This window comes from Rhinopithecus roxellana, chromosome 1 (assembly GCF_007565055.1).
Source record: "Rhinopithecus roxellana isolate Shanxi Qingling chromosome 1, ASM756505v1, whole genome shotgun sequence".
In the NCBI taxonomy this organism is placed as follows: Eukaryota; Metazoa; Chordata; class Mammalia; order Primates; family Cercopithecidae; genus Rhinopithecus; species Rhinopithecus roxellana.
The window spans coordinates 18182675-18208632 of record NC_044549.1 but is presented as its reverse complement, the minus strand read 5'-3'; the positions used below and the strand labels follow the sequence as shown (position 1 = coordinate 18208632).

At 36.2% G+C, this 25958-nt stretch overlaps 1 protein-coding gene across 2 annotated transcripts in view; it reads right to left on the bottom strand.

Moving 5' to 3' along the window:
• EPHA6 (EPH receptor A6) overlaps positions 1 to 25958 on the bottom strand; it is a 955335-nt gene that overhangs the window by 201100 nt on the left and 728277 nt on the right. For both annotated transcript variants that reach the window (XM_030938295.1, XM_030938296.1), the window contains one exon: positions 25466 to 25651. In XM_030938295.1, the coding sequence (XP_030794155.1) occupies positions 25466 to 25651 (186 nt within the window). The remainder of the gene's footprint in view (positions 1 to 25465; positions 25652 to 25958) is intronic.

Here is a 25958-nt window from a genome sequence, read left to right as displayed (position 1 = left end):
AGAGGAGAAAAGTCTTGATTAAATCTAAAAAGGGCAACAGTTTACCACTGGGAAAGAAAAGAAGGACATTGTAGGCACAAGGAGCTGCTCTGAAGAGCATGGTGCTCTCTGAGAGCTGTAAATGGTTTAACAGAACTGAAGCAGGCACAGTAATTAGCAAAAATGATCCTAGAAAGGAAGCAAGTGCCAGATCAATGGGGGCCTTGAATATTCTGCCAAAGAACTTGGACTCGTTCCATCAATCTGTGGGGAACCTTGAAGATTTATAAACCAGGGTATCATGTTATCTGTTTTGCATTTTATAAAGATCACTCCTACGGCAGTGCATAAGATGAATTGCAGGATAGTAAAAATGGAGGTAGGAATACAATGTGATTCTCTATATTTCTGGAAAGAAATGATGATTGATATAATTTATTTAGCATATTGTAAGCATTTTTAAAATTTTTTGCATGTTATGATGATTTCACATGTTAAAACTCTTTCTCGCTATTGAGAGACTGACCCTCCAGGGCCTAGCCAAAACCTGGAGCTAGCAAAGGGCCCAGGCTTGAGCAAGTCTTTGATAGGTAAAGTAACCATTCCAAAGCCAAACCTCCTCTACCTAGATTATACACCTCAAATGATGAATTTTCTCCCCTTAATCATTCCAGGGCCAGGTGCCAGGCAACTAGGGACTACCCTTATAGCCCAAAGCCCACCAAAATTATTAAAAATAGCCAATCCTAAACTGTTCACTGCTCTGCCTTGCCTTTCCCACTCTGGCCTAAACCTTCCCCTTGCTCCTGTCTTCTGCCTCCTGAACACCCTGGTGAGTCTCCTAGGAGGCCCTGCGTAGCTTGCTGTGCCTCCTGTCTTTAGGACCTGTGAGTATAATAAAGTTTGTTTTCCTGAGCTGCCTCTTGTGGCTGCACGTGCGTGGGTAGGAGGTAATCCTTAGTGTTCCTGTATTGTGATGCATCAGTCCAATCTCTGCCTCCATCTCTTCCCTATGTTTCTCCTGAGGCTCTTCTCCACGTGCGTCTCTCTCTTTTATTCTTATTTGTATGCCAGTTACATTAGATTAATGACCCACCCTACTCCAGTAGGACTTCATCGGAATTTAACTAATTGTATCTGCAACCACTCTATTTCCAAATAAGGTCATATTCTGTGGTATTGGGAGAGAGGAGGACATCAACATAACTTTTGGGAGTACACAATTCAATCCATAACGGTGGCCAACACTGTGCTTGACACTCTTGAAATATTTTCAGGGTAAATCTCTGTAAAAGAGCTATTATTAGTCCATTTTATAGATAACATTGCTGATTTTGTTTCCATTGTATTCTATGTGAATTATGTCCCCCAAAGTTGTGCAATGGGGCAGGACTGGATTTATTTTTTGGCACACGAGCCTTTATTTGCCAAGTTCTTTTTGGTTCATCAAATCATTCCTAGGATTGCAATGATGAATGTATTTTTAAAATGATTTACATATGAAGAAAGTAGACCAGAAAGGCTTAGCAACTTACTCAAGGCCATAAAATTAGATCTTCTTGCTTCCATTCCCGATGCTCTTTCTACACTACAATAATAAGTGTGCCAGATGTGATATCATTTGTAGAATAAAAAATGAACGAACTGAAAATACTAGACATCTGCTTTTGCTGTGGTCTTGGAAGAGCACATGGATTTTCTTTCAAAATCACCCTTCCCTTCTGTCAGTTCATGTGGTTTATTTGGTAGGGATGGAGTTTAAATCTACTCCTCCATTCCTGTTGAGTTCCAGAGGTGGATCTATGACATGCCAGGCCAATAAGGTTGAATTCTAGGACCTTCGTTTCAACTATTAGGGAACAAAGACTATTATTCATTGGAATTGAATAGGGTAGATGGTTAGCCTCAAGATACAGAAGGTGTCCATATAGAAAAGCCTCATGGGATAGTAAATCCATTATTGAAGAAAGCAGAGCCAAGAGACTGAAAGTAACAAAGTATTTTCAAAGAATCCTAGATGCAGCCATACCTGCAGCTAAACGATCCTGGATTTTTAGTGACAAGAGCCAAAACACTCTTTGAATTAAGACAGCATGACTTAGGTTTCTGTTATTTTTCACTAAGAGAGCCCTGACAAATTTATTTTGTAAATAAACCTGGATAACAAATACATAAAATTGACTTCAAGTCATTATTTTTCAAGACTGGATCCCGAAGCAGCACTATTTATACAATCCTAGCATTAGCAACCAGTATATGATTTTTAGCAGAAACACTCTTTACAGGTTTCTCAATGAAATTGAGGGATTTGACCAGACAGGTTGAATACTAATATGGTTTGGATGTTTGTTCCCTCCAAATCTCATGTCAAAATGTGATTCCCAATGTTGGAGGTGGGGCTGATGGGAGATGACTAGGTAATGGGGGTATGTCCCTCATGAATGGCTTAGCACCACCTCTTGGTGATAACTGTGTCTTGTTCAGTTAGTTCATGCAAGATCTGGTTGTTTAAAAGTGTGGCACCTCCCCCATCTCTTGCTACAACTCTTGCCACATGATGCACCTGCTCATTTTGCCTTCCACCACGATTGTAAGCTTCCTGACACCCTCACCAGAAGCCAAACATATGTTGGTGCCATGCTTGTACAGTCTGCAGAACTGTGAGTCAATTAAGTCTCTTTTCTTCCTTTTTTTTTTTTCTTGTGAGACGAGGTCTTGCTCTGTTGCCAGGCTGGAGCGCAGTGCATGATCTCGGCTCACTGCAACCTCCACCTCCCAGGTTCAAGCAATTCTCCTGCCTCAGCCTCCCGAGTAGCTGGGACTACAGGCAGGTGCCATCATGCCCAGCTAATTTTTGTATTTTTAGTAGAGATCAGTTTCATCGTGTTAGCTAGGATGGTCTCGATCTCCTGACCTCATGCTCCACCAGCCTCAGCCTCTCAAAGTGTTGGGATTACAGGCGCGAGCCACCGTGCCTGGTCTAAATCTCTTTACTTTATTAATTACCTGTCTCAGGTATTCCTTTATAATAACGCAAAAAGCTGACTAATACAAGAGCTAACATTATCTTCCAGTATTTACTTGGTAGATTCTATCAAGACTCTTCCTGTCTTTGTGAGGTCTTTCAGTGGCAAGAACTTGAAATTTTAAAATGTTAATACAGTTGAGAAAATATATATTTGTATTTATAATTTGTGAATTCCAATATTTTATTATACTAATATTTAATCCACTCAAGGTACATTTTGATATTCAGTTACCATTAGTGCTTATTGACTATGATGTGTCACAGATTTAGAAAGTAGAATTTTAAAACTTTTTCTTCAGAATTTGTCATACACAGTTATTCTAACATAGATTCCTCTTTTCAAAAACTGCAATCATAGATTATAATTATCATCTGTAATAATAGGGCTGCTATTATTACAAATGCACAATTGCTGTCTTTTTTTTTCCTTGGGGCTGATTTTCCTTGAATATTTATAGCATGTGTCTTATAAATCATGACATCTGGTTAATGTAGGAGCCTTAAAGGTGCTGTTCTGACGGCTCGGATTCCTTTTGATATTTATCCTTTTCTTTCTGAGCTTGTGAAACTAAATTATCTTGTTTTTATTTATTTTGGCAGAAAACTCCTTAGACTTGATTCTGATCTTTATTACTTCTCTGTAAAGCATTTTCCCCTTGGTATATGGATTGAATATTGTGGATATCATCGCTGTGCTGGTGAGAGTTACTTCTATCCTTCATTGTCTACTCCCTTTTCTAACATTGGGAATAGAATGGTATATTTTTAAGTTTTTTCTGCTACTGAGGTGCTATATATGCCAGACATTTACTTGAAACATGCCTAAGCTTTCATTCTCTTATGACCCCTGATTATGTAGCAATTGGCCTTAGAGTGTATAATAGCTGCTGACAACTTGTTTTTCAAATTCACATTAGCCTCAGAGATCTTGCATTTTTAATAGTAAATCTCCATATTTATCAAACCCAACCAAATGTTACAATTCACATCTTCTTTTTTTCCCCCCAGGTACACAAACCATTTGTATATGTTGTTTACCTTTTAGGAAAAAAAAAGTTGGATGGCAATTTGTGTCATGCTCTATCATGGCTTTTAATACTCAGTGTGATTTCTAAATTTTGGCTATTTGTTGTTTCTTTAAAAGTTGACCCTTAATAAAGTCAACCCTTTAATTTAGCATCTAAAATGTGTATTTTGTCAGTCATTTTTACTTTGATAGTGAGAAAAAATAAGTGGAATGTTTACAATAGAATATCAACAATACAACATATTTTCTGTTTACAGGTTTTACGTAACAGAATTATTATGACTATTATAAAGTATGGCAAGCACATACTTATAAATGCAATGCTTCAGAATGGTACTAAACAACAATGAAAAGGTCTACCAGCCCACGTAAACTTCTTGCTCCTCAAAGGTAAACTTTTTTTGTACATTTTTGATTTGTGCTTGTAAGGATTATGATAATAATAAATAATATGTTTTTACAAGTATTTCTTATCAGATTTAGATAGAATCAGATGACTCCCTACTAAGTTACTGACTTCTTCCTGAGTCTTATTAGTTTTATTAATTATTTTTAGTTTTCCCCCATACTAATTAACTTAATGCTTTTCATATTCACACTTCTATTAATTGTTCCATCAACATTTCACTATGTGAGATGAAAACATTTCATGTCCCTTTATTAGCCTCCACTTCTGAATTATCAGCTATGTAATTACTTTTAAATGTGTATAAACTCATATTTGTAACTATTAAGTTGATTTTGTTTCATTTTTTGATTATAGGGTGATTCTAAACATTTGATACTAATAAACAGAATTTGTAATAGTTGGCTTAAATAAACATTATTTGTTGCAAAACTTATTATAATAATTAATTTGTAGAGAAGGAAGTACAAGTCTATCTGTAAGCCTGTCCGTTAAGGGAGAATGTTTTGGACCTCACGGTTAAATATGTTTAATTCTTATTCTCCATTCACTGTAAGTTTCAGTTTGTTTCATATTGGGACCAGGAACTTTCTGGTAAATAAATTTACCTTTTCTAAAGTTTTTAAAGATAAATTTTACTTCGCTCTTGCAATCCTAAGATTAATTTGCCACAAAAACTGCTGAAGTGATGGTTTGAACGTATACATCTGACCATGTCACTCTCCATCCAAAAATTTCCCACCACCCCTGGGATAAAAAATTTACATCCTAACTCTTGCTGGTATGTCCCTATGAGATCTACCTCCTGTTTACGTCTCTGACCTTATCTCCTGCAATGCTCCTTATTGGCTGTTTCAGCCACAGTAGCCTTCTTGAAGTTCTGTGGGACATTCAATATTTTTCCACCTCAGCGACGTTTTTACTTGACTTTGTTTACATGGAGAATACGTCCCACAGATTTTCATAGGACATTCTACTTCCCTCCAACATCACATTCTCCAATAAGCCTTTCCTCACATCCAACTTCAAATAGTCTCCAGCCCTCACCTTCAACATACCTTTATACTTCTTTGTTTTTCCTTTTGGCAGCTATCAATCCATTATATTATATTATGCCTTACGAGAATACCTCAGAGATACTGTGGGTTTGGTTTCAGACCACTGCACTCAAGTAAATATTGCAATAAAGCAAGTCGAATGAATTTTTTTGGTTTCCAAGTGCATATAAAAGTTATGTTTCCAGTATACTGTAGTTTATTAAGTGTGTAACAGCATTATGCCTAAAAATATAAAATACATTTTAATTAAAAACACTTTATTGCTAAAAACTGTTAACGATCATGTGAGCCCTCAGCAAGCTTCAATCTTTTTACTGGTGGAGGGTGTTGCCTTGATGTTGGTGGCTGCTGATGTATCCGAACATTGGGGTGGCTGTGGCAATTTCTGAAAATAAGACAACAATAAAGCTAGCCACACTGATTGACTCTTCCTTTCATGATAGATTTATTTGAACCATCAATGCTGTTTGACAGCATTTTACCCACAGTAGAAAGAACTTCTTTCAAAACTGGAGTCATTCCTTTCAAACTCTGCCACTGTGTTAACAGCTAAGTTGATGTAATATTCTAAATCCTTTGTTGCAGTGTCAACAATGTTCATAGCATCTTCACTAGGAGTAGATTTCATCCTCAAGAAAACCATTTTCTTTGCTCATCCATAGAAGTAACTCTTTGTCCATTAAAGTTTTATCATGAGATTACAGTAATTCAACCCCATCTTCAGGTTCCACTTCTAATTCTAGTTCTCCTGTGATTTCCACCATATCTGCAGTTACTTTTTCCACTGAAGATTTGAACGCCTCAAAAACATCCATGAGAGCTGGAATTAACTTCTTCCAAACTCCTGTTAACATTGAAATTTCAACCTCTTCCCATGAAATACAGATGTTCTTAATGGCATCTAAAAATAGTGAATCATTTCCAGAAGATCTTCAATTTACTTTATCCAGATCCATCAGAGAAATTACTACCTAAGGCAGCTATAGCTTTATGAAATGTAGTTTTCTTAAATAATAACATCGAAAGTCAAAACTTCCTTCTTGATCTATGGGCTGCAGAGTGCATGTTTTCTAAGCAGGCACGAAAAATAACATTAATCTCCTTGTATATCTCCATCAGAGTTCTTTGATGACTACGTGCATTGTCAATGAGCAGTACTCTTTTGAAAAGAATCTTTTTTTCTGATCAGTAGGTCTCAATGGTAGGCTTAAAATATTTAGTAAACCATGCTATAAACAGATATGCTGTCACGCAAGCTTTGTTGCTTCATTTAGAGAGCAAAGGCAATGTAGATTTAGCATAATTCTCAAGGGCCCTGGGATTTTCAGAATGGTCAATGAGAACCGATTTCCTTTTCAAGTCACCAGCTGCATTAGTCCCTACAGGAAAGTCAGCCTGTCATTCGAAGCTTTGAAGCCAGACATTAACTTCTCTCTACTAATGAAATTTCTAGAAGACATCTTCTTCCAATAGACGTATGTTCCATCTACATTGAAAATGTGTTGTTTAGTTTAGCTACCTTCATCAATTATCTTCGCTAGATCTTCTGGATAACTTGCTACAGTTCTGTATCAATACTTGCTGCTTCACCTTGCACATTTATGTTACAGAGATGGATTCTTTCTTTAAACCTCATAATCCAATCTCCAGTAGCTTTAAAATTTTCGACGGCAGTTTATTCAGCTCTCTCAGCCCTCACAGAATTGAAGAGTGGGCATTACTCTCCATCAGACTTTGGCCTAAGGGAATGTTGTGGTTTGATCTATCCAGACCACTAAAATTTTATCCCTATCAGTAATAAGGCTGCTTCACTTTCTTGTCATTGTGGAGTTGAATGGAGTAGCACTTTTATTTTTCTTCAAAATACTCCCTTTGCATTCATAACTTGCCTGTTTGGCACAAGAGGTTTAGTTTACAGTCAATCTCAGCTTTTCAAATGCCTTCCTCACTGAGCTTTATGAGCTAAATCATTTCTAGCTTTGATTTAAACGCGAGAGATACGCGACTCTTCCTTTTATTTGAACACTTAGAGACCATCATAAGGTTATTAATTGGCCTAACTTCAATTTTATTGTACCTTAGGGAATGGTGAGGCCTGAGGAGAGAGAAATGGGGGAATGGCTGATTGGTGGAACAGTCAGAACACACATAATATTGATCAATTATGTTTGCCATCTAACGTGGCCATTGCTCATGGCATCCCAAAAGAATTATAATAGTAGCATCAGAGATCATCAATCACAGATCAACATCAACATGTAATAATAATAAAAAATTAAATATTGCCAGAATTACCAAAATGTGACACAGAGATATGAAGTAAGTGCATACTGTTGAAAAAATGGCACTGATAGATTTACTCAATGCAATGTTGTCACAAACCTTCAGTTTATAAAAAACGCAATACTGTGAAGAGCAGTAAAGCAGCATGCAATAAAAACGAGGCATCCCTGTATTTGTTTATTGTCTTTCTCTTAGATGCTAAGTCCACAGAAGGACAAGGCCTTTACTCACTTATTATAGATGCTATATTCTCAGTCTGTCCTTTTCTTCAAAATGAACCTACTCAACAAACATTCTTTGAAGAATGAATGAAAGCAATAAGCTCACTATGTCACCAAGATCAAAGCTGTTCACTCCAATTTTCAGCAATGATGAAAATATTCTATGTTTGTGTTGTCCAAGACAGTAGCCACCAGCCACATGTGGTTATTGAGCACTGGAAATGTGGCTAGTGTGCCTGAGGAACCAAATTATAAATTGTATTTAAGTTTCATTAATTTCAATTTAAATCTCAATAAGCACATGTACCTAGTAGCTACCTTTAGATGCTCTACTTTCACAATCACACTATCTGTTGAACAAAACTCTTACTATTCTTATATTTAAATACACTCTTGTGAAGGCCTAAGACTATATTTCTGATTTAAATCAATCATTCTCAGGGCACTTTGCATGATTATCCCCCTGGAATTTCTTTTCTTTGTCCTTATGTACCACTTTTTTTGAAAATCCAAATCTTTCTATTCCATGGATTCTTTTTTAAAATTTCAATCATGATTTCAGAAAAAGAGAGTTTCTTATTCCTGCACATGTTTAAACAGTTCTTCTTTGGTTTTTATTTTTTGACCCTCACTCTAGACAGTTTGGCTGGAATTTTTTCTTTCTTTTTTCTTTTTAATGGCAGCCTGTTCTTATTTTATGGATGCAGTATCTTCCCCCCTCTTTGAGAACATCAAATAGAATTTTTTAAAGTGGTTTTCTTATATTTTCTGAATAAATTTTATGGTGATTAGTTTTGTTTTTACTCCTTGTTACTTCTCTTTTGTGGCCTTGATTTTTATCAAAATCCGGTAAACCTTATTGTCTCTTCACCATCTCTAGAGCTGCATCCCTTAATGAGATAGCTGACTAAGGGTTGTTGGCTGGCAGTTTTAACTTTAGGGTGCATTAATGGATTTGCATAGGCAAGTCTACCCAGGCAAAAAATAAGGAAGTTTCACTCTTATGTGACAGCTTACACATTAGCTCTATTGTTCTTCAGGTACCTTGATTTACTTCTTTAGAAAGCCTGCTTCCCCTTTTGCCCTGGGGATATATGTCATCATTTCCAGTGGCTCTGAAATATGAGAAAGAAGTGAGTAGGGTAGGCAACACAGGTTTGGTAGAAATTCCTTCACTTAGTTACCCTGATTTCCTTGTGCCTTCTTAGCTCTGCTCTGTCTGCTGATACAGAATTTCTTTGTTCCTGGAAGAGTGGCTCCCAACTGGTTTCCTTGTGAATTTTTTGAGCTGTATGTCCTGCCTTTCTGGTTCATCAGCCCATTCAAAACAATTCACTTTCTATTTGCACATGTTCATCAAAATCTCTAGAGATCTCTCCTGTTATTATCAATGCCAATTCATATGTATTACCTTTTGTGCACTGTCACTATGATTTCAATAGAATTATAGGAGTAAGTTTTTGTTTTGCCCTTATTAATGGTTATGTATATTTTGTAATAATGGTTATGTGTATTGTGAAACATTGATAATACTAGCAGTTTGTTTTAATTCTACCCGTTTTGGAAAAGTTCCTTTTGTCATCATTATACTATTTACTCTGAAGTTCCCAAAGTTTCTTATTCATCTTTATGCGTGCTATGCATTAATTGAAAATAAATTATTTCCAATATTTTTAAAATGATGACATACATTTTGTTCTTAAATTAACTGCATGCATGTCTCACACATACACTTTTCTGGCAATTTATATAAGTTATCAATAAGCACTATTTTAATTCTATAAAACAAATGTTTTAAAGTGTATAAATTATTTTATTTTGGCTTATCATTAGTATGTGTAGAAATGTTCAATAGAACAAAAAATTCATGTTCTAATTCTGGATTTTCTTTGTAAGTCCAGGGACAAAGTGAACCATGACACTTATTTTTATTTAACGTATATCAAATATTACCTGCAGATTGCCCATATATATTGACACCTGGTATTGCTTCCTAAAAGCACTTCAGTTTAAAGGCTTGGGCATATTTTATCACATAATTTTCAAGCATTGCTTTATTTCTATTTTATTTTCTGAAACACATTCATATTTCCTTATACATGTGTATGCATGCATAGAGATAATTATGTATGTAGAGGGTGGAGGTGTAGCAGAAAGTATAGAGAACAGGGGAAAGGAGGAAAGACAAAACACTCATAGTGTTGGGAGAGATATGAAATAAACAGTCACAAGGGGAAAACAGTCAATAATGTCTCAGAAGATGTATTCACTGACTGAATGGAAGGTAGCCAGGGGCCTGGTAGAAGGTTCACTCTTCTGGTAGAAACTGAGATGAAAACTGTCAATCCTAAGACTGTCTTTGGAAGCCTGGTAGCTGAGTATATGATCATAAGAGGGGAAGTTTTGTTTCAGCTAGCTGCCTTTGGATATGGGAAAGCCTGACATTTCTGCTTGAGACAAATATGACTTCAGCTGGAAAACGACCTTCCATCCACCTCGCAGGTGCAGAACCTGGGAACCAAATGGCCTGTCTTCCTCTACCCCCGTCTGTGTTTCAGTAGAAAGGTTCAACACTAGAAAAGAAAATCTTATCAATATGTTATATTTATTAATCTTATTAATATTGATTGCCAGATCTACTTATTTTGTCCTGTCCCTGTGCTCAGGGAACCCTCCATCTTGTGTCCACAAAGAAAAGTTAACTGAAGTTAATCAAAGGAGACTGAGCTGAACCACCAGAGCAGGTGGCTCCTTGAAGGCAAACATAGCTAAAGAATAGATGAGTCATGAAAAATGTGTGATGAGAATTCTTAAGGGATTATAAAGAGATACTAAGAAAGAAAAAAGAAAACATCCTAAAGAAAATTTTCTAAAACTCAATGTTCATTTAAAAACATATGGACAAGCTATCTTAAAATCACAGGAGAACGGAAACTCCTGTGTGAAGGTGTGAAATATAGAGGGGATAGATACAGGATGTCTAGCATGCACACTCTGTGAGTTTTGGCAGGAAAGGAAAAAAATGAGGAGGAGTAATGTTCAAAGAAATAACTGAAGAAAACTACTCTGAAGTGGAGAAAAAGTGAGTTTTCTATTCTCAGGGATACATGGTAAGCTGGTCAGAATTAATATTAAAAAGACATATTCTTAGACATATATTGGAAACATATAAGATAAAAGAGACCATTTTATACATTTCCAGATAGAGATGGTAGGGTCATATTAATGTCCCTGGTTAACAATAGGTTCTATATCCCAGGCCAATAAATAGCTAGGGACACAAACAGGCAATTGTCAGAAAAAGAGATGAAAATGGCTAATGAACATATAAAATCATGCCAGGCATCTCACATAGTCAAGTTACACAAATTAAAACAATAATCAGGTGCTTTTACACATAATTTTATTGGAAAATATTAAAATGATATCCAGCAGACACAGCTAATAAAATCAATGGGCACTCTTATTCCTTCAGAAGAATTATAAATTGCTACAACACTTTGGAAAGTAACTTGCAGCATTTTTTTTTAAAAAATCACATACCCTTTGTGATGTGAAATCACAAATTGATGTCAAATTATTTGACTCAAGAATTATACTTCTATGAATCTATCCTATGATAATAAAAGTATGATCTGGATATGAATTATAGCATAGTTTCAATAGATTGAAAGGTTAAGTAAAAGATAATACTCTCATATAATAGAGGGCAGACACAAAAATAAAAGAGAAATATTTGTATGTACTATACTAATCAGGAAAACGACACAGTGTAGCAGAGGTTATCACCCCACAATATCCATTATTTAATTTTTATACTTTAAGATAAACCATTGTTTTATTTAAAAATTTTAATTGAGATATAAATTCACACACCATAAACTTCCACTGTTTTAAAGGATTTTTAGTTCTGTGATTTTTAGTACATTTACAAAGTTGTGCAATGATCACTACCTAGTAATGTTTTAAAATGCCCTCAGGATTTGGTTTGTTCCTATATGGTAAGACACACTGATATTGTTTGGCTCTGTGCCCACCCAAACCTGATGTTGAATTGTAGTTCCCATAATCCCCATGTGTCCTGGGAGGGACCTGGTGGGAGGAAATTGAATCTTGGGAGCAGTTACCCTCATGCTATTCTCAAGAATGTGAGTGAGTTCTTAGAAGATCTGATGGTTTTATAAGGGGGTTTCCATACTGTTTCACTCTGCACTTCTTGTTGTGCCATGTGAAGAAGGACATGTTTGCTTCCCCTTCCCATCATGACTAAGTTTCCTGAGGCTTCCCCAGCCATGCTGAATTGTGAATTAAACCTCTTTCCTATGTAAATTACCCAGTCTCAGGTATGTCTTTATTAGCAGCGCAGTATCAGACTAATGCACATACATACTTGAAAAAGACAGTCACGAAGGAAGTTTTTCTATTCACAGATCTCTAGAAACAAAAGGGTCACATGAGGAAGCACCAGGGTTGATCAGGAGGCAGAGAGTGTGGGGAAAACTTGGACAAAATCTTCTCTTGTGGTTTTTCCAGGAAGGAATGGGTGAAGCAGGGTAAGTAGGCTACGTAGGTTTAGGGTTGGATAATTTGAATAATTTCAGTGGGCTTCAGAGTGTAGGGGCTGGCACTAGTTTTCCTATACCTGGGGTGATTAGGACAGGAGAATATTAGCTTAGTGTGTTAGAGCTCAGTAAAGGAGATGGTTGGGGACCTATGAGCTTTGGCTTTGGTGGTTTGCATATGAAAGGCACACTTACAGGTGAGTCCTTTGTTATCTCTTGGAATTGGGCAGCCCTGGGAGGGGCAGTCACTCCAAGTTTAGCAAGTCTCAGATGTCAAAACATCAGAACATACAAAAAGCAAGAAACAGAAAACATGACCACCATGATACAGACTACATTTCCCAGCCTCCCTTGTACCTGTTCTCAAGCACAGCTTTCAGGAACTGTTCTTAATGTAACCTGCAAACAGTGTTCTACTTCCTTAGGTTGGAAGGTGGGCGAACAGGATAGATAGAACTATGGCAACACCTTGGACTATGAGTTTGAAGTTCTACGTTGAAAAGAGAGGAAAAATGACATAGAAGGAACCTGGCCACCTCTTGATTATGGACCCACCAGAAAGCTTTGTATTGCCATTTAGACTTTTATGTGAGCAAGAAACAAGTTTCTTTCTTATTTTAAGCCAGGATTCTAGTTGTTCAGTTACTCATAGTCAAACCTAAATGAAACAGTTGTTAAATTTTAAAAAATGCAACTAACTTGCATAGCATGATTCCATTTTTGTTCATAAAACAATATATAACAAAGTGTAGATATAGATGTGTCTACATACCTTCACAGAAAATTTAGGAAGTCCATCTCTGAATTATTAACAAGGGTTAGCTCTAGGGGATAGAACTGGATGGCAGAAGGATAATCAGATTTTACCTTTAATAATAATTTTTAGCAGCGGGTTTATGATTTACTTTCACTTCTTATACTTTTTGTTTTGTTCAAATACAAGTTAAGAAAAAGAAAAAAAATCCATTCATTTTCATAGCCCCATTTATAAGCAACTATTGAAAAAGAACTAAATTGTAGCTAATGAACAACCCAACCATGGTTACACTAAGTTGTTGCTGTTAATAATGTATTTTCTTTCCTAAAGTATTTGACTTTTTTCCCATTCTCTTAGTTATTTCATGAACCATAAACAAGGCTGATAGTTTATATTATTGTTATATATAGATTATGCATAGAAACACAGAAAGAGTTATAACTATCAAAACCAAATTATTTTTCTAGAGATTTTTATGAAAGCCATACAGTAGACATCCATTACTTTCCTTTTGTGAAATGCCACATGATGATTCCAAGCTAGTCTTGTCAGTCTCTCCTTCCTTAGGGAAAGCAATGTGAAAGCCTGACCAGAGCATCCCATCCTTCAGGATACAATGTGATATGGTTTGGCTCTGTGTCCCCACCCATCTCAATCTTAAGATTAATCTCATCTTAAATTGTAATCCCCACCTGTTGAGGGAGGAACCTGATGGGAGGTGATTGGATCATGGGGGCTATTTCCCCCAGGCTGTTTTCTTGATAGTGAATGAGTTCTCATGAGAGCTGATGGTTTTAAAGTGTGGCACTTCCTCACTCCCTCTCTCTCTCCTGAAGCCATATAAGATGTGCCTGGCTTACTCTTAGCTTTCTGCCATGTTTGTAAGTTTCCTGAGGCCTCCCCAGTGATGCAGAACTGTGAGTCAATTCAATCTCTTTTCTTTATGAATTACCCAAAATGTATAAAATAAGTAGTATCTGGGGTTGGGGAGGAGGGCTATTTTAGATTTAGGTAGGTTTTTCAAAAGACAGCCTTGTGAGGACATGAGGGAAGGTCAAGGCAATCAACAGGAACACAGGAAAGCCCCAAAGCAACAGAGAGATTGGCTTGTACAAGGCACAAAGCTGGTCTGGGGCATTGTGGATTAGCAGAGGTGAAGGGGAGATCACATCTGAAAGGTAAGCAGGATACAGATCATCTCATACGCCAAAGTGAAGACTGGATTTTTGTTGTTGTTTTTCCTAAGAAGTTTGCAAAACATTTTGTATAAAGATTAATCTGGCTACAAAAGTGAAGAATGGGCTGTGGTAGGGGCAAGACTGTAGGCAGGATGAGCAATTACGAGGCAGCTGCATTAGTCTAGGAAATAATTATTTAATCCAAGTGAATCACTACTAGTGAATCACAAAGTAGACATTAAAATGTTCTCTAATCAGTTCATGTAATTGTATCTAATCTGACTAGTGTGAGCAATGTTTTGTAAGACAAGGCTAAATTCAGAGAAGAAAAATATTGTTATGAGACATTTTCAAAAACTAACAAGTTATCACTTTACAAAATCAGAGTATACACAATTTAAAATTAGATATTTGTATTTTATTATTTCTGCATCAGTGAAGAGGTGATTTATGGACAAAATTTGGAAATTACAAAATTAGTATTTACTGCAATTCCTTTCTTTAATGCTACCCACTGACGTTACCATTTGAAGTAGGTTTGTTTTGTCTTTCCATGATTGGCTTATCCAGTTTCTAAACTGCAGCATGGCTTTTCTCATACTGTCCCTGAATAATATGTCCTTTTTTAAAAGAGAGATGTTGCCTATTTTAAGAGAGATATCTTTAACACATACAAAATACACTCCTCATTCCATTACACTTGGAACTAGATTCTTTATAAGTCATTGATGGGACTCAAATTTGATTTAGCAAGAGGTTTGCTCTCTTCAGGCCAACTTCCCTGCCAACCTGTGTTTCCTTTCTGCTTTCTTGGCTAGTTCTCAATTTCTTAATTAGGAAAATAAGTGGATGCCTGTAATTAGACTGAAGGCTGGACCTCCTTAGCAATTAAGAATTTTTGTGTAGCAAAGATATGGAGACTATACCAAAGAACCAGTAGCATTATTTTGTTTCATCTTATAAAAATAGTACATTTACATGTTATATAATTAAAACTTTTCATCATTTGATAAACACAGCCTTCCACATTTTCTACGTGCAGGTAGCATGCATGAAATATTTTCTGAGTCTGTTAGCAATCAACTCTATGACCTAGGAACATTGTTTCATTTAAAAGGAATAATTTGGAACATTACAGTTAACATGAGGGAAGCTTTTGTTTTGGTTTTAGCAACTTTATTTAGCTAACATATAAGAAGTAATTACATTAATGATATATCCTCTTTTAGGGAAATAACTAGTTTCTCAATTTTTGGAATAAACTAAGAAATCTCGGTATACTCTCTCTTGATTCTTCTTCTCTTTAAGTGGCCTTTTTCTTTGCTCAAGTCCCTCCAGTAGCCTTGTGTTTCCTTTCCAGACTGGTATTCCCCAGGGAATGTCCTGAAATTTCTTACTATGAGATATAGTCTACATTAAATAAATCATTAAATCACAGAAACTGTAGCTAATGGAAGGCATTTTTGTGTACTATCATTTCAGTGTAATGGAATAGTTCAGCCATTAGGTATATAAAATAGTGACAAAGTCACAGAGGTGCTATAGCTCATTGTATTGATGGAGAGCCATACTAAATACAATAGCATGTTATATATAATATATGGCTATGCTAGAATAAAAACTGAACCTATTTCAAACGCATCATGCTCGTTAATGTGTAGGGGAAAGGTCAATACATTACTTTCAGGGCTAAGAATCCCAAAACAGCAATTGCGTGTAAATGAGAGGAGGAAAAAAATCACTGATGTCTTTGTTTGACATTTGTGATGAGTGAAAAATGAATAAACATATCAACAGTGATTGATATAACCTAATGAAAATGTCAATGAATTTATATCATTCTGTTGCTTTATCTCAATCACAAGTGGACTAACGTGTGCCTACTTTTACTTCTCAGGCCCAGAAAACAGAATACTGTGCTGTATTTCTGTATTCATTTCATAACTAAGATTGAATGCTATGAAATATAAGATACAGACTAGATAATGTGGGGGAATATAAAGATGAATTAGCTGTGGTCTTACTTTCAAGCTGATTCTGGTCTATATAGAAAGGTAGGTACCTAAATAATTACAATATAGATAGTTAAAAGTTTAGAGGAGAAACACACCTAAAATATGATTGCTGCACAGAGGTAGGAGAAATTGCAGAAGTATCTCTATACAATGAGAAGAGCTTCTAATTTTATATAAATGTGACTGACATTAGAAAGTGTTAAAATTTAGAATCGGGCTTGAAGTCCTTGAAAAATTAGATTCCCTCTTTCCTTTCCTTCCTTATTTCTTTCCTTTCTTTTCATTCTTTCTCTCTCCTTTCCTTCCTTTCTGTCTTTTACTGAAATTTTCCTTCATCTATATGTACTTATTGCTTAATGTGTGTTTAGCAATATGGTAGGCACCAAAATAAATAAAATAAATTATGTCCTCAACAGATCATGGTTTCACCATCTTATTATACCCCCATCTTAATATTACACAGATTTCCCCCTCTATTATGGAGTATCTTCTTCCTGATACCATTCATTTACAGCTTGGTGACATCATCCCAAGCCCAATTAAGGCTCTCAATGCAGTCAGAGATCTTTTAATTCTTTCAGAATTGAATCAGTGTCTTCCCAGTGTTTTCCTTGGTTGCTGCAATAGCCTGAACAAAGATCCTTCTCAGGTCGTAGACCTTAAAAGCTATTAACTCCTTGACTCATTAGTTGGATTAAAGATTTGGTGTGTAGAGGAAGAGACACCACTTTAATATGGGGATGAACATCACAAATTTAAAAAGAGGATGTGCGGGAGCATTATCAACAATAAGCAAAATCTTGAAAGGTATATTATTTCCACACAGTATTTCTCTATTTTGCTGGCATAGCAAATCAGGAGGGCATCTTGGAAGAGGAACTGGGTCATCCACATATTCTTATTGCCCCTGTAGTAAATTGCATGTCTGTGCTTACTGATATCCTTGAAGGCTTTGGGGTTCTCACTGTGACAGATCATAAAGGGTTTCGATTTTTAGCCTGCAACATTTCCCTCAAGCAAGACTGTTATCCTGTCCTTAAAAGTCTCGAAACCTGGAATTGACTTGGCCTCCTATGGATGAAAGTCCTTTCTGGTATCTGTTTCCAGAATAGGGAGGTTTCATCCATACTGGAGATTTGCTTTGGCAAATAATTTTCCTCCACAATCAGCTTATCTAGAGTTTTCAAAAATTCTTCAGCTGCTTTTACATGAACACTCACAGACTCACCATTCACGCTCACTTTTACATATGTAATAAACAATGATTCTTGAATTTTTAAGTCCCCAGAGCAAGCAGGAAATTCAACATACATGGTTCCAGCAATTTTTTTTTGAGATGGAGTCTTGCTCTGTTGCCCAGGCTGGAATGCAGTGGCATGATCTCTGCTCACTGCAACCTCTGCCTCCTGAGTTCAAGCGATTCTCCTGCCTCAGCTTCCTGAGTAGCTGGGACTACAGGTGTGTACCACCATGCCCACCAGCCTTTTATTTCAACATCATAAACAAACTTTTTGCTTTGGCCAAGATCACCAGGGTGTCGAGAGGGCTACACTTCTGTGTCTGGTCTTCAATCCAGAATCATTAGAAGTTTCTTCACATCTGATATAGGCCCCTCTTTAAGTTTTGTTAGTCTTTTTTTTTTTTTTTTTTTTTTTTTTTGAGACGGAGTCTTGCTCTGTCGCCCAGGCTGGAGTGCAGTGGCGGGATATCAGCTCACTGCAAGCTCCGCCTCCCGGGTTTACGCCATTCTCCTGCCTCAGCCTCCCGAGTAGCTGGGACTACAGGCGCCCGCCACCTCGCCTGGCTAGTTTTTTGTATTTTTTTAGTAGAGACGGGTTTTCACCGTGTTAGCCAGGATGGTCTCGATCTCCTGACCTGAGAAGGATCCACCCGTCTCGGCCTCCCAAAGTGCTGGGATTACAGGCTTGAGCCACCGCGCCCGGCCAAGTTTTGTTCGTCTTGATGCCTTCAGTGAAGCAGATCCTTTAACAGATTCTGACATGTTCTTATCCTTCAAGATCATAGCTATGGTGGAATGGGACATGCCTGACTGGTGAACAACAATTATCAATGATTTTCCAATTTTCTTGTTTTTAATGACCTATAGTGTTGTTTCCAGGTCAGTCACTCAATGTGGCTTCTTCTAGGCAACATTAGCAGTGGATTTTGCACATTTAGGGGCCATGACGAACTAAACCACACAAGATTAAATAAAACAAGAGAATATGATGCAAACAAGAGGCAGTAAACACATGATGCCTGAGGACACCGCTGGCGTAAAACCACGTACTGTTTTATAGTAAACATTTTTTAATACATAGGAGTGCACTCTGAAATTAATGATAAAATGTATACTTAGTAAATACATAAACCAGTAACATAGTCATTTACTATCATTATCAAGTGTTATGTACAGTGCATAATTGTATGTGTTTAACTTTTACATAACTAGCAGTGCAGTATGTTTGTTTACGCCAGCATCATCTCCAACAAGTAATGCTTTGCACGATTTTAGGATGGTTAGGATGTCACTGGGTGATAGGAGTTTTCCAACTCCATTATAATCTGATGGTCTCACCACTGTATATGCGATCTGCCATTGACATAAAATAGTTATGTGGCGCATGATTGTGTATGTTTACATAAAAACCTGTACGTGATTGTTTATATCAGTTTTATCAATAATCACCCAAACTGGAAACATCCCAGGTGCCCTTCAACCACTGCATACAAAAACCAACTAGGGTGCTTGCGTACAAAGGAATGCTACGCAACAACAAAAAAATGTGGATGAATCTCACGTGCATTCTGCTAAGAGAATGAAGCCAAATCCAAAGGCTACATGTTGCATAATTCCATTTATAGAACAATCAGAAATACAACTCTTCTGTAGAGAATTCGAATTGACAAATACAGAGGACAAGAGAGAAATAAGAAAATCAACTTTAGAATACAAAAGAAAATTATGGATGATAAAATTAGCAGACAAAAGTTTGCGGAGAAATAGGATATTTGCAAAGCCTTAATTATCCCGCCCCAAAATATGTATTGTTTTAAATAAATAAATATTTATAAATAAAAGTACAGAACTAGTGGTTTCCTCTCTCTAAAATACTCTTCTATCACACCTAGCCATGGTTTGCCTCCTCCCTGCTTTCAGGTTTTTGCTCTTTACCTAAAGTTATATTTAAATATTTAGATTTCTTTTTGTCTCCTGTAGCAGACAGCTCTGTCTTTTTTCATTACTGTATTAACAGTGACTAGAGGCCAGGCGCTGTGTCTCACGTCTGTAATCCCAGCACTTTGGGAAGCTGAGGTGGGCAGATCACTTGAGGTGAGGAGTTCGAGATCAGCCTGGCCAACATGGTGAAACTCTGTTTCTACTAAAAATACAAAAATTAGCTGGACTTGGTGGCGTTCACCTGTGATCCCAGCTACTTGGGAGGTTGAAGCAGGATAATCACTTGAACCTGGGAGATGGAGGCTGCAGTGAGTCAAGATCATGCTACTGCACTCCAACCTGGGTGACAGAGTGAAACTCTGCCTCAAAAAAAAAAAAAAAAAAAAAAGAAAAGAAAAGAAAAGAAAAAAGAAAAAAGAAAAAAGATGACTAGAAAAATGGACACAAATTAATATTTGCTGAATGAATAAATTAAAAAATTATTGAATAATTACAGCCAAAACAGCACATACCACACCATATTGGGGAATAATGACATACTTATTTGTTGCTCCTAGTGGACTGGCACCAACAAATGAGTTTCTCAAGAGCACTGAGCCTTCTTTTCTCTATCACTAGGTTTTAATCAGCAATAGGGTCTAATACCTGGTCATACTCAGTAAATGTTTCTTGGGTGTGAGGGGAAGAACAAAAACCAATAAACTCTTAACCTACCTTAATTAGCAGAGGACTGAACCTCAGAGGTAAAAAACCTAATGTGTATTAGTAAAATCAGACATACAGAATGTTTTACGCCATACAATGTATATTACACATATCCCCACCTTGATTTTACTTACAGAAAAATTTTACCTATAACTTTTCTACTTTACAAATTATAAGTTGAAAACTTTATTGAAGATACTTTTTTCTTTGATTGTTTCTTCCTGAACTTTTCTATTTCCTTATTGGATCATCAATATGCACCTGAAGTTATAATAAAGTTGGAGGTGGAGTGATAAGTTATCACTGGCACAAACTCACCAACATCTCGTAACTCTTCTTTTAAAAACAAAATGGAGCCGGGTGCGGTGGCTCACGCCTGTAATTCCAGCACTTTGGGAGGCCGAGGCGGGCAGATCACGAGGTCAGGAGATTGAGACCATCCTGGCTAACATGGTGAAACGCCGTCTCTACTAAAAATGCAAAAAATTAGCCGGGAATGGTGGCAGGCGCCTGTAGTCTCAGCTACTCGGGAGGCTGAGGCAGGAGAATGGCGGGAACCTGGGAGGCGGAGCTTGCAGTGAGCACAGATCGCGCCACTCACTCCAACCTGGGCGACAGCGCGAGACTCCGTCTCAAAACAAAACAAAATAAAACCAAAAAAAAAAAAAAAAAAAAAAAAAAAGGAATAACAAAATATTAAAGGTAGATGTGACCTTTATTGTCTTCTAGCCTAATTTGCACTTTTCAATTTTTTGTGTGTGTGGTGATGAAAATTAAGGCCCAAAGTGACTGGCCCAAATATAAGCAGGTAGAACAGCAGATGTCATAGCTAATACAGTAATAGAGTAGTAGAAATTTTGGGGAATGTCTATTACTTAACAAGCAGAACAAAATTCTGGAACCAGAGAAGCAGTTTTTGTGCAAGTACTAAAATGTATTTGGCTGGCTTGAATCTGCTCTCTTACCCAGATCCCATGTTGACCCACTATGCCTCTCCAGAAGGAACCCACAATATTCCCGAGTATTTAAAGGGGTTTTGAGCAAGAGCAGCACTTTCTATTATAACTTCAATACTGTCTCATGGAATATTTAAGGAATATTTTTATGAAATGAAATTATGTTTGGGAATTTGTTTGCTACCCTGATTGGTTTCTATTGCTCTTTACTGGATTTAGAGTTTATTTTAGATACAGTTGGCATATCTAAATTTAGTTGTTGCTCTCTAATCTGGGAGGTAGGCACTTCATTTCTTCTGTTTTTGGTTCTTCCATCATCATAAATTCAAACTGCAGGGCCCAGTATTCTGAAGTGTGGTTACTGCACAGTATTTCTTCATCATCAAACCACAATTCTTGTCTTTTTATAGAACCATAGCTCCTTCTCTGTTGGTTATATAGTTAATGACACTGATGCATATGTTATCTGTTACAAATTGCTATTATCTGTGCTACTAATGGCTACAAGACTGTTCTCTAACTTATGGCTTCTATTTGCTTCTTGGAGAAAAAGTATGTACTAAGCATATAGTTATATGTCAATCTCTTTTTATATCACTTGTATCTTAACAGGTTAATGAAATTGTGATGCATATCAAATAAATAGGTTCAACTCTTATCCGACACACTTTTTGTATAATACAGCTTTTAATCATTTAATTTTCAAGTTTAAAATAACGCTCAAATATGAAAGAGAGCCAAAGTTTTCTCAAGAACTTTATAACACTTATCTCTCAGAGATAAATCCTATATGAGATAAAAAAAAATGCATATAAAGAATTTATAAAAGAATCTGATGAAGATTTTGATCTAGATTTTGAGTTACTTTCAACTGAGAGTCTATGAATTTATTTCTCAGAATCCCAGGATACTCCACAAATATGCCCTTATAAGCCTATTCTGCATCTTTGTCTTCATCAGTATTATCTTTTATGCAATGGGTAGTCCTTTGGGAGCATTAATTGCTAGCTATCTCTTAGCTTCTTAAGGGTAATCTTGGAACAATTACCATGAATTTATGGGAAGGAGGCACTCATTTATTTATTGGCTTTCTTCTAACAGTCCCATAGCCCTTGAGTCCAGATGATAACAATATTAACCTGCCCATTTATCTTTATGAGGATTATTCCTTTCTCCATCTCTACCACCCACCTTGGTAGCTCCACACCACCCTATATGGGGCTCACTCTAACAAATTAATGCTATAGTGGTGATTGCCACTCAACAATATACTGAATCTATCCTTTCTCAATCAGTTTTCCTATAATAGAGATGAGATTTTTATTTTATTTTATTTTATTTAAGAAATGGAACAAAAACCTTGACTTGTAGATCATATAAATGTGGCTAAGTGGAGGTCGCTGGTCTCATTTCTAGATGAGATTCTTAGAGTTGTAAAGAAATCTTTTGTTGGTTGTTTGGATACTTAAGTGAAATAAACTATTTCAAACTGGCAGGCAAGTACCACAGACTATCTTATCAAACATATTTAGTTGATGTAGGATAAATGATTCCCACTATTTCACAGGGATATACATCTTTTTTTCCTTTTCGTGTGTGTGTGTGCGTGTGTGATTGAGAAAGGATAGATGTGTAATTCACATATAAGAATATGTGAATAAAGCACATAGGAATACAGGAAAAAGACATAGCTTGATTTATCAAAGTCAGAAAATAAAGATATGACACTTTTAAAACCTTTTAGTTTGTTGTTGGACACACATTTCCAGATGTTTCATGCATAAACACACATCAGAGGACTTCAACATCATGCTTAAATTGTGATTTAAAATGCTCTGCAAAGGTTCATAACCCAACTTTAAAATTATCTTTTGCCTGCCAGAGATATATAATACAGAAGGAATAACTTAAAAATGTTCACGTTAAATAAATAACAAGGAAGTCAGAATATATTAAAAAAAATTAACATCTATTTCTTCTCTCTGTCTCTCTGTTTCTGTCTTTTAGGTCATAATCTTTACCAGGTATTACGGCATAGCTGGCTCTTTCCAAATTTTATATTTTAGGGGCAATTAACATCACTCTACCCCAATATATTTTTCCTATTTTGAAAGGCAGAATTACGTTATTTAATTCGAATTGTTATTTATTTAATGTTGTTCAATTCAAATAAGATAATTAAAGTATAAAACCCATTCAAAGGGATATAGCAAAAGCAAAAAAAAAGGTGGGTTTTAAAGTGAGACAGACTTCATTTTGAACACCAGTCATGCCACATATTGTAGGTTAAAGGTCCTTATGTGGGTTAGTTAACCTGCCTGAGACTTCGTTTCTCATCCCTAAAATGTAGATAATGATATCAGGGTTGCTGTGAGAATGAAATGGTAACATATATGTATAAAGTGCTAGCACATACAGTCCCAATAAAGAATGTCATTCAATGTGGTTTACAGTGACTCAAAAAGGGTGCTAAATGTATTACACATTGACAAATTTAATTCTTACAGCATTCCTATCTCATTTTACAGATATGGAAGTAAAGGATAGAGATGTTAAATAATTTACCCATAGCTGCATAATTCTTAAGTGGCAGGAGCAGAATTCTAACTGGGGTCCATCTGTTTGGTTATCTATTGCTGTGCAACAAACCATCTGAAACTCTGGTCTAAAACAACAACCAATGTTAATCATCTTTTATGATTTATGGGTTGATGGGACAGAGGTGCATGATTCCTTTCCTGCACAAGATGTTGATCACAGCTACAGCTATCTAATAGCAGTGGTGGTGGAGGTGTAACACCTGAGATGGTTCACTCATAAGGCTGCATTCAGTGCTGACATTCTGCTTGGAGTTCAGATGTGGATATCGGCTGGATCACCTCAGTTCTCTTCTTTGCAGTACTGCATGTGGCCTCATCTGATGGATTGCCTTCAGTAGGCATAGAGACTGGGTTCCAGGAAAGAGTGTTGCAAGAGGACAAGCTCCAATGTACAAACATATAAGATGTCTTCACTTTCATCACACTTGCTAATGTCGCATTGGCCAAGGTTTGTTACATAGAAAAGCCCAGAATCAATATGGGAAAAAACTATACAACGACATGAACACCGAAAGGCCTCATGAAGGCCACTAAAGTCATAGTCCGCTGCAACATCTGTCATCAGAAGCATTCTTTTCTGTCTTCCAAACTTTTGTAGCTGTCCGTAATGTATTCATTTTGGGCAGCATGTTGGACAACGCCTTGTGAGAAGGACTTAGGAGTTTCAGACACAAAGTCAATTACATCTCTTTTGTAAGCTTTTATACTCTTCTGCTTCCAAATATGACATAAAGTTTCAATTTTATTTAAATGATTTTAAAATAAATGTTAGTTTTATGAAAGAAAAATGCCTCTCTCAAGGATTGGAGTTATTTTTAAAAGGCCAAATCTGTATTGGATTTTATATGTTATAATTCTTCGTAAATAAAGTAATGAGAAAATATTGTCATATTTTATGCCCTATCATTATGCAAATGAAAGTGAATATATAGCAATCTATTTCTTAGAGTATATTGCTAATTTTGGATTTTTAAAAACATTTCCTTTCAAAGAATTAAACTTTGTTCCGTTATTTCTGTAAAAGAAGAATTTTTACTTGAGGAATTGTACACTTTTTTCATTTGATATAAATTATAACAATTTACTTCTAATGCCATTTATATAGGTTCCATGCAGAATTTTTGTTTATAAGTTTTACTCCAGGTAAAGCATTTTATATTTGTATATGACATTTATTTCTAAACAGAAATATTTTACCTTACTGACCCAAAACACTGAAAGTGTTTGTTCTGTTAATCAAAAATAAAAATAATAACCCTTTACTCTTGATTCATTACTTCAAGTTATGTTAGCAATGATTTTCAGGTAATACCATGTCAAAGCTATTTGGTGACCAATGCAAATTCTGATAATGCCACAGCCTAGGATCAAGCCTCTGAGGCAGTGATGATATCTGAACTAAGTTATTCCTTTAATGACTGTGGTATTATTATTATTAAGATTTTTCCTTTTCTTAAAAAAACTGAGATAGGTGTGTGAAAGAAGTAATGAAGAAACTCAGTAACTTACTTTTTGTGACAACACCTTCTAGACGAATGATATTTGGATGGTCGAACTGGCCCATGATACTAGCTTCTCTTAGAAAATCTCTTCTTTGCCGATCCATGTGGCCACCTTTCAAAGTTTTAATGGCAACTGGGATCTCTCTTTTCCCTGGTGTCTTCAAACGTCCACTACAGACTTCTCCAAATTCACCTTAAAATATGAACAAAAGCAGTTATTTGATTAAACCGAACACTTACATTTCAGAGTCAAACTGTCATACAGTGACATCCTTTTTGCACATAATGACTCAAGTATGTTATTTTCACATAAACATTTCTTTCTTAAAAAGTAAGTTTATAAGGATAATATGCTTGATCAGCAACACTTCCAATGAAGAATGGAATGCATTTTCATATGCTATATCACAGGAAATACTATTGATAGATATCCCTGATCTGCTGAGAAATTATGACTAGCAGAATGGGTAATGCTAATATAATTCTATAGAAACGCAATC